This window comes from Amphiura filiformis, chromosome 9, assembly GCF_039555335.1.
Source record: "Amphiura filiformis chromosome 9, Afil_fr2py, whole genome shotgun sequence".
In the NCBI taxonomy this organism is placed as follows: Eukaryota; Metazoa; Echinodermata; class Ophiuroidea; order Amphilepidida; family Amphiuridae; genus Amphiura; species Amphiura filiformis.
Genome location: NC_092636.1, coordinates 10,302,100 through 10,319,219, shown reverse-complemented (window position 1 = coordinate 10,319,219; position 17,120 = coordinate 10,302,100). Strand labels below are relative to the sequence as shown.

The 17,120-nt window shown below is 37.6% G+C and overlaps 1 protein-coding gene across 1 annotated transcript; it reads right to left on the bottom strand.

Moving 5' to 3' along the window:
* Positions 1–1,283: 1,283 nt before the first annotated feature.
* On the bottom strand, positions 1,284–16,353 carry LOC140160610 (cholesterol 24-hydroxylase-like). The gene is made up of 9 exons (XM_072183857.1): positions 16,221–16,353; positions 11,090–11,203; positions 9,853–10,084; positions 8,356–8,428; positions 7,469–7,553; positions 4,605–4,715; positions 3,807–3,895; positions 2,502–2,574; positions 1,284–1,900 (listed from the first exon to the last, which is right to left on the bottom strand). Exons 1-9 carry the CDS (start codon positions 16,326–16,328, stop codon positions 1,760–1,762), a joined length of 1,026 nt encoding a protein of 341 aa, XP_072039958.1. The 5' UTR covers positions 16,329–16,353; the 3' UTR covers positions 1,284–1,759.
* Positions 16,354–17,120: the final 767 nt, after the last annotated feature.

Below are 17,120 nucleotides of genomic sequence, written 5' to 3'. Positions count from 1 at the left end.
GGTAATGAGTGCAACCTGCTTGTAGTGAAGCGCGATATATTCCAAATTGTTTTCATCTATTGCTATGGTAGTTAATCCGATTTATACGTCACACTTCGACAGCGTATAAGATGTCATTTGCGAGTGATCAAAGTACACAGAATAAAATTGTGCTCATTTATATAATTGAAGTACAATCATGACAATTGAAGTATCACTTGTTTTATACCTATAATAGTACATTTTCTTCGAAATATTTCTTACAATTTCATGATTTTACATAGACTTCTCCGTAGTCCACTTGCCCATTTTGCATACTCTGGCTATTACATTTAAGCATAAAACTCTGATTTGTATTAATTTGTGTGCAATTTATAGATTTTCACATCTGATCTTTTCAGTCACCGTACTCCGCGCTAAAAAAAAACAAAAAAAACAAAAAAAAAACGTTTTGGACAGTGTATTATGAAGATATGATAATAAACACAGCCAAAAAAGAAAGTCTCCAGTAGTTCCATCACCATTTAATCAGATTCGGATGAGTTTATGGCAAAATAATTTATATAATAATTTTCCATACACTTTCCTGCGAAGATTGATACCAAATTTGATATCAAAAGTTTAATCATCATGAGCAAAGGAGCCGTTGTGTGGAAATTCGTGCAATTTTAAAAATGACAAATTACGAATTGACCACGCAAAAATCAATGCATGGTATCAGCTTATTATGTGGCCTGAAGCATGCCCGCACAGGAATCATTGAACCCTTGCCTGCGCACAATTGAAAGAGCGGGGTATTTGATTTGCATTTTGACATGCATGGGCAAACCTTTAACCTGCCGGCCTATTCAGGCGACGTAATTCTTGGCACTCACGCTAGCTCTGCTACGTGATACAATTCCTATGTCATTTTAAAATTGCACGAATTTCCAAACAAATGTTTCTATGCTCACGATGATTAAACTTTTGATATCAAATTTGGTATCAATCTTCGAAGGAGAGTGTATAGAAAATTATTATATAAATTATTTTGCCATAAACTCATCAGAATCTGATTAAATGGGGATGGAACTACTGGAGACTTTCTTTTTTGGCTGTGTTTATGATAATATGATAATATGATACATGATCATGATATGATATGATATGATATGATATGATATGATATGATATGATATGATATGATATGATATGATATATGATATGATATGATATGATATATGATGATATATGATATGATATGATGATATGATATGATGTGATGATATGATAAAATATGAAAATATGATAATTTATTCGAAATGTATTGTACAAACATACAAAAAATATATACATGTATAAATACATGCCTACAAATACATGTAACTGAGACGCAGTTGTGAAAACACATCATATAGCGCAGAACTGAAGAGACAAAACCACCAAAAAGACAAAAACTAGGAAGAATTGAGCCATTTAATTACAGGTATTAAGGAATGGAAAGAGGAACGGCTTGCGGGTTTCAGCTGGTTCGCCATCGAAGTATAAACTGTCAAGCTTTTATGTCGTCAGGATTGGCAATGACTTTTTTCAGGTCAAAACTAATGAAAGTTCTATACATGTCGACTGCCCTGTGTTTACAATGTCTACAGAGTATCATTGTGGGTTGCCCATTGTGGGTTGCCCAAGTGATACAGCAGATTGCTCCTTATCTCGAGATGGTGTCTCTGAAAAGAGCCGTGTGAGGAACAACGTCTTGGTACGCTTGGTATATTGAGTAGCTGGTAGTAGAAAGAGCATTTTATAACACAGCAGAAAGGTAACATTTACACCCATCCTTAGGTTTGACGGTAGTTTCTTCCACAAGACCCATTGACTGGTCTGGTACCCATTTAAACTCAAACTTTTGCAGCAATTTTGATAATATCACACGTGCCTGGATCTGAAAAAAAATGTAAAAATGTGTTATACAAATAGGTGAAGCTTGTAAGTAAAGCTTTATAAACGAGCAAGCAAACAACTGTTTCGCTAAAAATCATGAACATTATCGTTTCACATGAATTTTCCAGAAGTCATAGAAAGACAAGTAAGAGTTTAAACGTCCCATGAAGTTTTCGAGACACTACTCCCGAATATAGAGAATGCCCGATTCTAAAATCGTAATAGGCCTACTGTCAGACACACGTGCACCGGGCGCTACCATTAGGGGCGCCAAATCGGCTTCACTTAAAAAAGACTCCATCCTCACACCCCCGCGTCTAAGATATTCTCGGGTGGAGGGGGGCGCCAATTTTGTTTCTTACCCCGGGCGCTACCAACCCTAGTTACGCCACTGCAGATATAAATTGACTACCAACTCCAAAATGTTATCCGCTAGAAGCGATGTACATCACATCTCCGTGAGGGAATAATGGGGGGCGTTACAGGCATGCATACATCCAGGTACCCATTTACTATATGGCCTCATTTTGAGATCATAATAATTTAACAGATTTTGAACATTTTTCCCATGTCATTTAGTAGCTATGGGTAGGTAATCTTACCAGTGCGAATTGCTGTCCTATACACATACGTGGACCCAAAGAGAAGGGAAAATAGGCATACATGCTCGCGCTCCTGTAATATAAGTATAATCAAAATGCAAATACATATAGTCTTAAAATGTGTGCAACGCTATATATTCCTTTTCAAGCTTACACTAGAAATACGCAACTGCATACTGTTACATCAAAAACTACGATAACACACAATCAGTCCACACACAAACATCACATACAAATTAAATCGAGACGCATAACAATTATTGCTAGACCACTCAGGTATTTAATAGAAGACCACCAAATAGCATAGGAAACATCATATTGTCTGGGAAATTAAATACCATAAGAAAATACATAATAAAACAAGACGATACACTTGAATACATCGAGATGCATATCTAATTGCTAAACCATGTTTAACAGGGACTTAATGAAAAACCACCAAATAGGCTATCGATCACAAGAAAATTCATATTTGGCACCTTTGTCATTGTCATAGATGTGCTAACATAGCCTGCTAGTGGTTCAGCCGAAAGCCGTGTATTTAAGACAAAATCAGACATTTTACATGAATCTGTAATTTATATACTGACAGTATATAAATTAGCTACATGTATTTGAATGAGGGTTCAACTTCGTCAATACTGCTGTTTTCTTCGTTTTTTTGCATTTTTTTTATTTTTTTGTCATTTCAAAAATACCAAAAGACAATTTGAATGACTTTTCCCAGAGGGGACTTATCCTTCGCTTTTTAGTCATTTATAAACAATTTTAATTTTTTTTCACTTGCGCTGGGTTCACTGAATGGGTCTTTAGTATAACTGAAATTGGTTATAAAATTGTCACTTCTGAAAACAGCAACAATTAATTTCAAGAAATATCATCATGGTACTAGTTTTGCCAAATTGTTGTGGACAGCGTAATTTACTTAGTCGTAGCACCAAATTATCATTGAAGTACACAACATCAATTTTGGATTTGTAACCTATACAAGAATATCGGAATAGGAATTGCATCCAATCTCATCTTTTTGATTGAAAATCCTGAAGATCTTATTTGCAGATCACTAGTTGCATTGTTCTGAGGCACCACATCCAATTTGGTACTATAGAACTATCGGTGCCCGGTTAGATACCGATGACTCTTAACATCACACCATAGATATGTAATGCATTGTATCAAGCATAATAATTAACGTCTGCATAGTACAAATGTTCCAGGTACGAAAAAAAAGTGCCATCGGTACCTCTTCGGGCACCGAGAGCGCTACAGGACCAAAAAGGATGTTGTCCCTAATACTATACTTACTTGTCATCATTGTGCAAAAATCTATCTGGGTCATAGGTCTCCGCGTTTTGAAAGTACTCCTCCATCTTGGCCATTGTGTAAGAAAATACCTATCAAAAATGAACATGCAACTATTATTGCACTTAAAATGGCAATCACAAACAAATATAAACATTCCCTTTCATCCATATTTGTAGGAACACCATGCAAAAAATATTGATGTTTCACTTGGAAATAAGTCTGAATATGATCTATAGATCATGCGAGAATTATTCCACTACTCGTGTGTGTTACCAATCTGCCAAAGGAGTTTACAGGCTGCTAAATGTCAAAATGTCCATTTTTTGCCATACAATTTGTATTATATCGCGAATTTGACAAAATCAAAATTATTTGATATCAGAAGGGCATCGTTTTCTGAATGCACTTTTGTGTGTCCGATGTGTAGGTCTGCGAGCCCTTAACCCTAACCCGCCAGGGGCTTTTTCGCGACGGGAAGGGAAAAAAAGGAAGTAATAAAGAGAGAAAACAAAGAAAGAAGTGGTTTGCTCTGGGTGGGATTCGAACCCGAGACCCCTCGCATGCCAAGCACTGGGTCGGCGACACTTTGCCACGGGTCTTGGGATACGCTGGCCAGAGAAACCATGCCTAGACATCACTTAGGGCGCTTGCGTTATCACACCACGTGGGATGCACGCACGAACAGCGCATATATCAAGTAGTATTTTGTAGTACTCAGGTGCGTCAGGGTAAATTGAGCCTATATTGAGTTCCGATAGTGGTCACTAAGGCAGCAAAAAACAACAACAATCAACTCACTATAACTGGTGTTCCAGCAGGTATCTTCATCCCATCAAAAGAACAGTTATGTGGAGCTACACGTGTAGAACCAGTTGAAGGTGGATGCAATCGTAGAGACTCCTTAAGCACCTGTGTCGAATGTATGACCGGATAATGTAAGTTTACAGGTTTTATGTCTATCGTCAGTTTGTGTTTAATTTTTGACGTTTAAAGGGCATGTCTATTGCAAAAACAAGTTTATCTCTGTTCGAAGAAAATAATTATTACATTACAAGTTGATACTCGTAATTTTTTTATGTGTATTTCTCCTGAAAAAAGAGAAATTGTGTGGGTGAAGTTCGGGCTCGCACGTGTTCTGAAGCGAAATTAATTTTCAAGGCAGCGGCTGATGACGTAAGTAAATGAAGCGGGCACTGTATCATGCTCTCATTTACTTGTGTGATCACTTTGACAAGTTTGACATTAGCAACAATGAGTTGTACTATTATTTACCATAACAATGCTGCATAACAATATGCAGACTATTGTTCTCATTTGGGAAACAAAGCGTCACACAGTATTGTTACTATGCGTTTGCTTTGTAATATTTCATCCAACTGAAACTATAATAACTATAGCATTGCAATATCGCACAGAGAAATCAGATACACTTTGTGGACTTAACACGGTTTATATGCTAGTCTCAGATTGATCACGCTGAAATTATTTTTATATTTTTAGCCCAAATATTTCTCATGATATATACATATGAATTGTAATTATCACAATTTACTAATATATAAAAAAAAAAGCGGCTGATTTTATCTATATGTTTAAACATTTGTAATACTTAATTCAGAGGGTTTTTTTTCTGTGAACAACAACAGTAATCGTTCTGTGCATTGAGAATGTTTATAGTCCTTACTCGCAAAACAGGCACAGTCATTTCATGACGTCAACTTTTTCCTAGGTAAAATCTGTCTCGTTCGAAGGAACTCATCGCTTAAGTTGGTTTTTGCGGAATATCAATTTTAAACGTCTTATTTTCTCATTTTCATTGTCCTCATAATATTAGCTTGCCAATGATATAATGTTGTCCGAGCAATATATATGACCTTTAACTATGGTGACCTAATCAACATGATTTCCATTTTACATAATTTACAATATTTCAAACTTAATTATTGACTAGGAAAAGTGGTTTATTTGAGTGATATGGAGAGTCGTACTGAAGATTTACAAAGAGAAGTTGGCATAATACCTTAAACTGTAAGCTTCTAAAAATAACTTTTATAATTCAGTATGTAACTTATATGCAAATGAGCATGAGCTTTATCAAAAATTCTTTTGATTGACATATTTGAAGTGTGTGGATGCATCAATTTTGTATGTTGTTCTAAATAAAGTAATGTGTTCAATTTTGTTTTCTTCCGTGTTTAGAAAAAATATATCCTAAGCTTTACAATGATATATCATTTGACTTCAAACGATATCCAGAAGCGGAGTTATGGTTTGTTAAACTTTGCTCCTTCACCAAAAGGGTACATTATTTCGGTGCTACATTATTTCTCTTTTTCCACATTCCTGGTATTCTGGTCATAATTGGCGATCACTTCAAATCATCCCCAAGTCAACGAGGTTAGGGAATGTCCTCTCATTGTTCATTTTTGGTCCACCCACCACTTGAACAGGATTTAGCCAAAACAAACGAAGACTAGAGCTATTTACGAATTCTATACATAATTAGAAGCTTATTATCCTCCTCAACAATAGGATTAATGCTTGGTTTATAAAGGGGTTTGACTGGCACTAGCAAAATGAGAAACATGTAGCACCAACTTGAGGTACATATTAATACAACCATAATGCATATTTTACAATGAAACACAGAATACAGTTTACCGACTTTACGAGCGATTTGTGGTGGACGGTCATATAATTTATACCACTGATAAAATAATACTATGCAAATGTTCACGTTCCGATATAAAAATCCATCGGCACCTATCGGGGAATAGATAGCACTACAGAACCAAACTATACCTGTATACGTGTTGCCTTACCTTACCATATCTCATTGCCAGTTCACAAAAGTTAAACAACGCCTTAAAGGAACTTTAACTATAAAAGTTTATCAAGTTACTATACTGCGCCAATAAAGTATCCTTACACTAGGAAAAATAATCACAATTTCCAAACTGAACAATATTGGGGTAAATTTGTTTTTTTAATAGATGCACTATCTAATCCTGCACATTATGACACCCCATTGAATCCAATGTGACCTCAAGAAGTAAAGTTACAAGCCATTGAATAAACTAAGTCAAGTTTTAAAAGTGACAAACTGGCCTATTCAAAACTCCACGGATTAGACATCTGGTTTGAGAGTGGTGAATGGCTAATTTATGCGTTTGGCTTTAATTTAAAACAAAAGGAACGAAAGAAAACTGAAACAAAAGAACTAACAAATAAAGTGAAAGTTATGAAAAGTACAAAAACTGAAATAAAAACTGCTTTAAATAACGCTTCAATTAAGAAACTGTGTTGTCTTTTGTTTCGCTTGTTGGAATCTTTTTGCGCCTTGTATAAGCCAGTTTGTCACTTTTAAAACTGTTCTTTTGTTTCAGTTTTCTTTCGTTCCTTTTGTTTTAAATTAAAGCCAAACGCATAAATTAGCCATTCACCACTCTCAAACCAGATGTCTAGTCCGTGGAGTTTTGAATAGGCCAGTTTGTCACTTTGTATTTAATTTGGTGTCATAATGTGCAGGATTAGATAGTGCATCTATTTAAAAAAATTACCCTCATATTGTTCAGTTTTGAAATTGTGATTATTTCTAAGGATACTTTATTAGCGCAGTATATGCATTTTGTGTAGTGTCTCAATAATATTCGTTCCCTTACCGCCATCATATATTCTAATTTAGATAGGTCTTCAAATGCTACATTGCCCTTGTCTCCAATAACTGCGTCTATTTCAGTTTTTAACCTAAAGGAAGAGACATTGATGATCGATTAAATCATTAATATTAGAACTGAAATCAGGATGTTTCAAATGAAATAAATGTGACTTATGACAACTATAAATATGCAAAGGTATGAGGTATGAAACGGTAAGAAACTTGACAATGACACCGAAATAATTAATGTCTAATCACTGTCTTACGAAGATTATTGTTTGCGGTCCATTTTCAAGGAAAACACACCCAAACAAATACCGTACCATCTGCTTATGATCGTGTGATCACCGATTGCGCTTACTGGGGAGGCCACAAGATAGTGATATGCTATAGAGTTGTGGGTTTGTTTTTACTACAGTAAGCCAAATAATTAAGTTACCAGTTATGTTTGCCCCTGTATATGCTAAACAAAGATAAATATGTCAAAATTAAAACCAGCAGCCAATACCTGTACCCTTTAGCTCTGATTTAAGATCTTACTCGTTGAAATTATTTAAGAATTATAGAAACGGTGATCTAAAACCCAAGGAAGTAACGAAATAATAAAATCAATAAGACAAGTAATGGAGGAAAACTGCAACTTTTGAATTTGCATCTTCCTGGGGTTTTGGATTTTTATGGCTTTATTTCGTAACCGATTTTAACGAATGGGGTTTTAATTCCGAAAGATGCAACTATTGGCTTCTGGTTCTAATTATGATATATCTGCCTTTGTTTAGGATATACACGGGTACCAATAACTGGTTGTTATTGTTTTGCAGACTGTACTATGACTATTATTTGAAGCGGGCTCTAATAATAATACGGATGGTATTTGAGTAAATATAATACCTGTAGACGATGTCTGGGTGTTGAGTGAGTTCCATAAGAGTCCAGGCAAGTAAGTTGGCAGTTGTCTCTTGACCTATTATCATATATATTTAAAATGTTAAATTAATACGACGAATTAAATGTTCTAATGGATAAAATGGTGTCTAAATAATTTAATGTGAAAATAGTTTGCAGAAGACATCGTTTACAACATAATCACGTGTATTAAGCCAGATAGGTTGGGAGCCCGGGATGGCATGAATGGGAGCAGAGAATAGGGGTTACCATGAGCATGATGGGAAAAATCGAAGCTGCACTACTATCTGTTGATAGTTGACACATGACAGGATACACCAAAATGCACACAGAATAGTCTGCACAATCTGTGATGTTTTGTTAGGTAATGCCAACAAAACTAAACTAGGCCTCAATTGGAGCTGAACAATTTTAGGGAGCAATTTTTTGTCATCAATTTGTTTTTATATTAAAGAACTAGAAGTGTTACCCCCCCCCCCTACCACCACCAATTAACCCCACCCCTCGAGCGGTGGCTCTGCTGGCGACCAAAAAGATATAGTTACAGTAGTTTTACCAATTCTGCCCTATTTTCATTAACCCTAAGCCAACTGAGTCTCACTAAAGCTCACTATTAAAACCACTCTGCTTGCATGCATTCCACGTGACTTGCCCAAGTCATTATACCCAGGGAATTGCTGCCCGGGGCAGCCAAACCTAGGTAGCTACATGTCGGTGATCGTGTGCGTGGCATGCTAGGGGTCCCGGGTTTGAATCCCGGGGGTACCAAGTGACTTCTTTCTTCACCTTCTCTCTCCGTTTTCGTTTCTTCTTTCCCTTCCGATAGCAAAAACATCACGGGTAGGGTTAGGGTTAATAATACTTCTTGCCGCCCATTCAGCACCGTCATTTTTCTTTCATTATTCTTCTTGCCGTCCCTTCATCTCTCGCCGCCCCTTCTTTTTGCCGCCCCCTGTTTTTATCCGGGCTCGAAGCCCCCTCCCCAAAAAATATATATACGCGCATGGGAAGCGTAAACTGTTCTTTATTTGAATTGTGATAAATGTGATATCAGAACATTTTGACACCTCTTTCGTCAAAATTGGAGCATGTTCATGTTTTGGACCTCAAACGAGCCAAAAATTTGATGTACTCCGGTCCAATTGTTATTATGTATTTTGTGAACCACCATGATGTCAACTATCTCTGGTAGCAGTGCAGATTTGCCTCCCTAACGGAACCAAACCCCAGGTTAGAGGTCATTAGATTCAAACAATATTCAGAAATAAGGAATAAATAATTATAATAATATAGAATTAACTTCATGTCACATCAGTTTTGAATCGCTACCGGCACAATAGACCTACTAAAGAATAGGACGTTAATGATCCCATTTGAATAGTAACACCTTTAAAATACAGGTTGCTCAAATTAGAGGATACTCCATGTGATATGATAAGGTTCTATGATTGCTTACTTGCCATGGTTACCATGGTTACTTGCCTGCCATAAAAAACGTAACAAATTCGTCCAACATCTCCTCCATTTCTGGAAGGCCTTCTCCTGACTCGCTAGAAGTCTGTATGATGTAGGCGATTATATTGTTGGATAGTGGCTGCCCCTTCTGGAGCATATCAATTTGATTTTGGATACATTGTCGGCCAGTCTCTCGGATGAATCGGCACGATTTGTCAACTTCTTTGCGATACTCTCTGGCAGATGGCAGTGGGTTGTACTATGGGATGAAAAAATCAGCCCGATTACACACAAAACTCTTTTAAGACCCATAATCAGATAATCTATAGATCTTGTATTTTACACGTAAAGCATGATATTGGGAGTTAAGAAGACCTAGACACCAGCTGACACCTTGGACAATATCTTTACTCCATCAAGCCAAAAGAGCTCTAAAAAAGGGTGAACCTTACTTCGGATATACATCATGCAAAATACTTTGGAAAAGCTGCCAACGGTCCCAAATCGTCTATGTTATATAAGCAGTTGTCCCTTTCTACCCAATATAGGTAAAGCTCATAAAACTCATAATAAACTACCGCACCATAGCTGAACTATGTGGCTTCGGCTTCTCTTTCATGTGATACCACCCGGGGTCACACTTTTGTTTTCGAGATATTTTATCCCGAGTTTTTTTTAAAGTTGACCAGGGTCTTATGAGGAGTGTCACCCTGGGGAAAATATTTTTTGCAATATTTTTTACTTTTTCTCTGTCATTTGACAACCACTCGAGGAGTTACACTTTTGTTTTGTTTTCGTGATATTTCGTGAAAAAAGACCCAAATTATAAATATTCACTCTTTATATGGCCTTTTATAGGAATAGTGATCCGGGTTTTAAAGAGGAGTGCTACCCTCGGTGGAATAATTATTTTTACTTTTTTCTCTTTCATTTGACACCACTCGGGGAGTCATACCGCCTTAGTATTTCAAGATACGAAAATATATGAATATTATGATGGGTGGGGAAATACATTCTTCTCTTTTTCCTCTTTCATTTGACACCACTCGGAGGTCATACCTTCTTGGCATTTCGAGATTACAAAGGTTACTGAGTAGGTAAGGAAAGAAATTAGTAATATAAGCTGAGACCATTTCATGGTGCAGCAAAAATGTACGTAACATGTTAAAGTAATCAAGTAGAATGCTCCTATATCTCTTCTTTAAATCCTGTCAGTGATTTATAGTGAATCACCATTTGTTAATATGAAACGAAATATACTAACCGCTAACCAAGGCCGACGAAAAGAATCAGAGAGAGCTCTCAATGAGCATGTTACAGCATCAATGAAAGGTTTCGAACCACCACTGTAAATACCGAGGTCAGTTCCGAAAGCAACCTGAAGAAAAACAAATGTGTGTGATATAGAAACGACATTATAGCAACGGTGACATTATTCGGGTATGCATCAGCAACCATACTCACGGTCAACAGCGCTGTGGCGGAACCGGGCCTGTGCCCCCCCCCTACACACACACACACCCCACACACCCCCACACATATTTCAACCGGCCTTCCATAATGTGCTGGGAGAACATAAATAATCAAACATAAATGTGATGCGATCAAGCAAAATCAATCGGAACTCGGAGATATTAAATTTTCAGTTTCTTATAGAATAGCAAAAAACACTTACAAAGCTGCATTTTCCAGAAAACCCCATGAACAACCGGTTCCAAAGATATGAGCAATTAAGGAGTTTCCAAAACAAGAGGAAACAAAAGGAAGTATTTCCTTTGTTTGGCCCCATATCAAAAAATAAGACCTTTTCGGATAACTTCCCGATAGTCACCGGGTAGACACCGGCAAATTTCACATGCAAATTAGATGGGTAGCGGGTGACTACCCGATAAATTTTTGGGAAACAATAGTGGATACCTTTCAGGTAATAGGTACCGGAAGACTACCCGATGACTGTTTTGGGAAACTAGCGGGTAACCACCCGATGACTTTTTGGGGAACTAGCGGATAACTACCCGATAACTTTTCGGGGACCTAGCGGATAACTTTTGGTGACGATATACCTGGTGACCTCTTTGGAGACTTCCTGTTGACCTTTTGGGAATGCAGAAATACAAATTCATGAGTATGCACAAATTTATAGGCAATTTAGCTTATTATTTGAATTGTAGATTTTGGATAAATATAACTCTGCAGTCATGGCAGTTGAGCTTGTGCTATCTTGCTTTAAGAAACTTGAAAGTGTACAATGTAATTTTAAATATTCCTGATTTAATTTAATTGGTTCACACCTTTATAAGGTGCATACCTTTCAATTAATTACAACCAAATTGTTATGATATCAGCATAATTTATACATGTATTACAGTACCTACATGTAAATGTGATCACATCACTGACACAGCATAATAATTTTCATATCAAATATTATAATTTATTTACAACAATTATTAATTGACATTAATTTACTGTCAAAATCATGTATGATTTACTAGAAAAGATATAAACTAAAACATTCAAATGTGTCATATTAGGTACATCAATGTATAAAGACTGCATCAATACAAATCATTTCATACAAATTTTCCTACCTGCATTGTCATATGAAATCAAGCATTCAATGCTTTTATAATTCCTACAGCATGTTCCAGATTAATTAGTAAACATCTTGTAATGTCCTACATGTAAATCCATACATTTTGGACCACAAATAACTTGAATATTCTGCACAAATATATTCCAACTGCCAACAGCTAGCTACTCCATTATTTGAATTCATTCAGTGACCTTTGACCACATACCCACCCACGCATTCTTCTTCTTATTTTCAAGGTCAAATTAAAAGTGGATAACCACCGGGTAACTCCTGCAAAGAATATAAGTTTCTGGGAACCTTCTGGGTAACTCATTTGAAATATTTGAGTTTTTGGGAGACTTCCGGATGTCTACCCGAAAACTTTTGGATAACTTCATTAGGTATCCGCAAGGTATCCGCAAGGTATCCGCTAGCGGGCACTTTCGGATAACTCTGGAAAAGGTACCCGAAAGGTTTCTGATGACCACCGAATGGTCATCGGGTGGTCACCGGGAAACTTTTCTTTTTACTATGGGGCTACATCTCAAAATCAATATTTCCGAGTTCCGACTGATTTTGCTTGATCACATCACAAATAATCAATAATCATTCTAGACCCTGAAGGAACGTTTAAAAATGATGCACCAATTCCATATGGCTTCAATAATTGGATCTTCATTTTCCAAAATTTTCCAAATCCCTGTTATGAATAACCAAATCCCCCTTTTCACTTCTGCTTTTGACATCCAACACTAATGCTTAAAGCAATAATTTATACAATACTAGTTCAAACTTGTCCACGAATGGCTTTAATTTGGGCCTTCATTTAACCCACTTCGGTTTTTCAAACTGAAATTGTACACAATAATAGTGCCAAAATGGTCCACCAAATGGCTGCAATTGGGCCTTCAATTTGCAAAGGATTCTCCCTTCTGACGGGGGATATTCCCTTCAGACACCCCCTTTTCGGGACCCCCAAATCCGTGTTATGATATCACACCACCAAATAAATCCCCATAGAGATATGTACTAAATTCGCCTCAAGAAAACGTCATTTTTTATTCGCAAGATGCAAGAGCGACTCGGTTCTTAGCGACAGCAATGATGGTTGAAATTAGCCCTGGCATGATCCCTTGACCCTCTGTCTAGGAAAAAAATATAGGCTACCGCTTTTGACATCCAACACTGATGCTTCTCCTTGAGTTACAAAGCGAACCGCATGGCCCTTAGTTACATCCGTATTAAAACAATAATTTATACGATAACAGTCAAAACATGTCTCCGATTGGCATGGCTTTAAGGGTAGACAAGGTGCTGTTGGTCGAAGCAGCCAAAAATATCGACTTTCATTATGTAATGACACCATATACTTTCAAACCTTGCTTGATTTATCGTTGTTAATTGAGTTATGTACGTTTATGTAAGTGTTGCAGGTGTTTCAGCCCTCCTACAACATAACTCAAGAACCACCTACAAATGTATATTTGTGATATTTGAATTCTTCTACACACTCGCTATGAAATGAGCAATGCGATTTTTGCCAAAGTTGACTACCATTCGCAAGATGCTGTCAACTACCAAATCGCAACACTTCAAAATATTGTCAAAGCTTAATTCGACCTTCATTTAACCAATTGCCAATATTCGGCTTTTTCAAACTTAAAAGTGTACATAATAATAGTACCAAAATGGTCAACCAAATGGCTACAATTGGGATTTTATTTTGGAAAAGTTTCTCAATTATCACACATCCCCTCCTTCGCGGTCCTTATTTACATTTTCAACAACCGCCACAGACCCCCCCCCCACACACACACACACACACACACTTTCAAACCCGTTACCCGCCGCTGGGCACAGCACTGCTGGGAATCGAACAAGGGCTGCTGTATTGTTTAGGGATCAAATCAAAACTCGACCGCCGGTTGCCCGCCGGTTCCGGGCGGTTCCGTCCGGTTGGCAGAGGTCATTGGTATATGAATATTCGAGAATGCATGAGTAGCAACCGCCGGTTGGTTTAAGCACATAACCGGAGAGATTAACAAAATGTCGATATGTTTATTTCGCGATCACAATAGCGCATACTTGAAATTTCACGGTCACAATAGCCATGATAGCCCATACTTTAAAGTACTGCACGATGATCGATTTTTCTTAGTCGCGTGTCTATTGACTTGCCACCAAAGCAAATTAATTTTGGAAATGATTTCTTGTTTATGGTTAAAATTGCTTGAATATATCACTATTGTTTTAATCAGTTAATTTAAGTTCAGAACAGTGTTTCAATGATTTCTATAGGTTAAGTAATTTAGAAGTTGTGAATTTATTATTTTGTGAATCACATAGGCCTGTATTGGTGATGGACAATTATACGAAAGGTCATTAGTTCAAAACTGCCTCCAGAAGATATGATGCGTGCATAAATCACAAAAGAAATCCCCAGTTGAAGTGATATTGATTGACTAATTTGCTTTGTACTTCAACTGGGGATTTCTTTTGTGATTTATGCCAAAAATGTAACTTCAATACTAAAATGAACAAAATTGAGGACAACTTGCCAAAGGAAGATGCATAGGCCTTTTACAACTATTGGTTTTATTTTAGTCCCGGTAGGCTTATTTTGATCCACCTAAAGAGTATTATATCAGAGGAGCTGATCTAACACTCCCGACACACCCCTAAGCATGCAAACATTGTATTGAAATCAGTCTTTTTGAAGGCAACAAACACACTATCTGTGGTCATCTTATGACTCCTACATTTTGGTCATCAAAGTTTTTATGACCCCCACCCCATTTTTTCTTTCCAAACATTTATGACCCCTCCCCCCTCTCGTATATTTGGGACACCTCTCCCCCCTTCCGAAGAAAATGATAGCCCAAAATGGTACAAAATGGGGTTGATTTTGGGTCTAAAATAGACCAAAAGCAAGATTTTGTAACAACATTTCTGACGACTGAGCAGGAGAGGGGAATGACTTGCCACCCTGCCCCATGGCTAATCTCCATTGGTGCTGATGACGGGGGCGGTGCCGAGGGGTGATGGGATTCGCATATATTTTGTCGATCTTGCAAAATCATTAGTTCTTCTTGCACATCACCTCAACGAGCCTGGCCAACATCATTGTAGGCCCAATATACCAGCCTAATGGCCTAGGCCTATATTACGAACTTAGTGTAGTTTTTATCCCCTCTCTCTCATGTGATTTGAGAGACACATCTCATACTCTCACCCCTCTTCCACCTCTCCCCTCCCTCCATTTCCCCATCTCTCCCTCTCTCTTCCCCTTCTTTCTCCCTTTCTGTCTTGTTTTTTTTTTTTTTTTTTCTTTCTTAGTGTGTGACCCTTGCGTTTTAAAACATGCAGAATTTCGTGATCGCGATTATCCCCTCGGAAATGAAACCTGTCACGATGTAAAATAATTTGAAATAAATAGACCAGGTCTCTGTTTATATTTTATCAAAATAAAATGCTAAAAGTAGCTATATTGATTGAGAAGAACTCCGAGAAGGAAAATCGATTATTCCTATTGTACTAAATTTGAAAAGAAACCACTTGAAATCACTCCACTCATTCACTCGATGATACCAACCGGCCATATGAGCCAGAGTGTGACGACTGACCTCATTACTGTGTATAATTTAGAACCGGACGGAACCGCCCGGAACCGGCGGGCAACCGGCGGTCGAGTTTTGATTTGATCCCTTAGGCGAGTGTATCGTTCATTACATCAACCCAAACGTATCATTTAAAAATCGCAGGTCCCAACCGTCAAAGACAACTTGTGAAAGTGATATCGTACTGATTTATAGCATCATACCTTTGCAATGATATCCAATCCAACTTTGTTTAATTCTTCCAGCATCACAACCTCAGTTTCACCGTCACTTCTACCTACAAGTTCTTTAATCAGCAGATCAGAACTCATATTGAACTGGTTCAGGCACGTTTTTAGGTAAGGGCTGTGCAATAATTATTTTCCCCCCCGGGAGGGTAAAATTTCCGAACGACCCGCCAAAAGTCGCTTGCCCCCCCTCTCGGCCTGCCAAAAATCGCTTGCCCCCCCCTGTCGGCCCGCCAAAAAATCTTTGCCCCCCCCCCCTTACACATGCCAAATTTTTGGGATCCCAATTTTCAAACCTTAAATGGTCTAGATATATGTTGCGAGCGTAGCGAGCAGGAAAATTTGCATATTAAAGCGTTTCCGTACTGTTTACCTAAGCCTTTTTAGAGCGTTTTATCTAAAAGGCGCCCCATGAATGTGTGCCAAAAATCGCTTGCCCCCCCTCTCGGCTGGCCAAAAATTGCTTGCCCCCCCTTTCGGCTCGCCAAAAATTTCTTGCCCCCCCCAATTTTACCCTCCCCCAGGGCTCATAATTATTGCACAACAGGAAAAAAAGTAAATTGCAGTAAATTGGAGTAAACATGTAATACCGTACAACTTCATCTTCCTCTGCTTAAAAGGGCATTTCGTGATCCACAGCCATATCCCCCCTTTTCCAACAAAAAAAAAAAGATACCTTTGGAAACCTCTGGCTACATAATATTTATGTACAAAACATTTCTTGCAGATTAATTCATTTAGGAAAAATATCGTCAAATTTGAATTACGTTCTCGTACACCATTGTACACCAGAATGAAATTACAACAGTGGTCTATGGTGGAGTAGTGAAATACAGATCATACATGGATAACTCGCAAACGCAAAATCGAAATCAA

Coding starts and splice junctions, on each gene's coding strand:
- LOC140160610 (XM_072183857.1), bottom strand. CDS start 16,328: ATGAGTTCTGATCTGCTGATTAAAGAACTTGTAGGTAGAAGTGACGGT. Junction 10,085..11,089: donor TTCGTCGGCCTTGGTTAGCG/GTTAGTATATTT, acceptor TTCATCCCATAG/TACAACCCACTGCCATCTGC. Junction 7,554..8,355: donor CACCCAGACATCGTCTACAG/GTATTATATTTA, acceptor CTCTTCCTTTAG/GTTAAAAACTGAAATAGACG.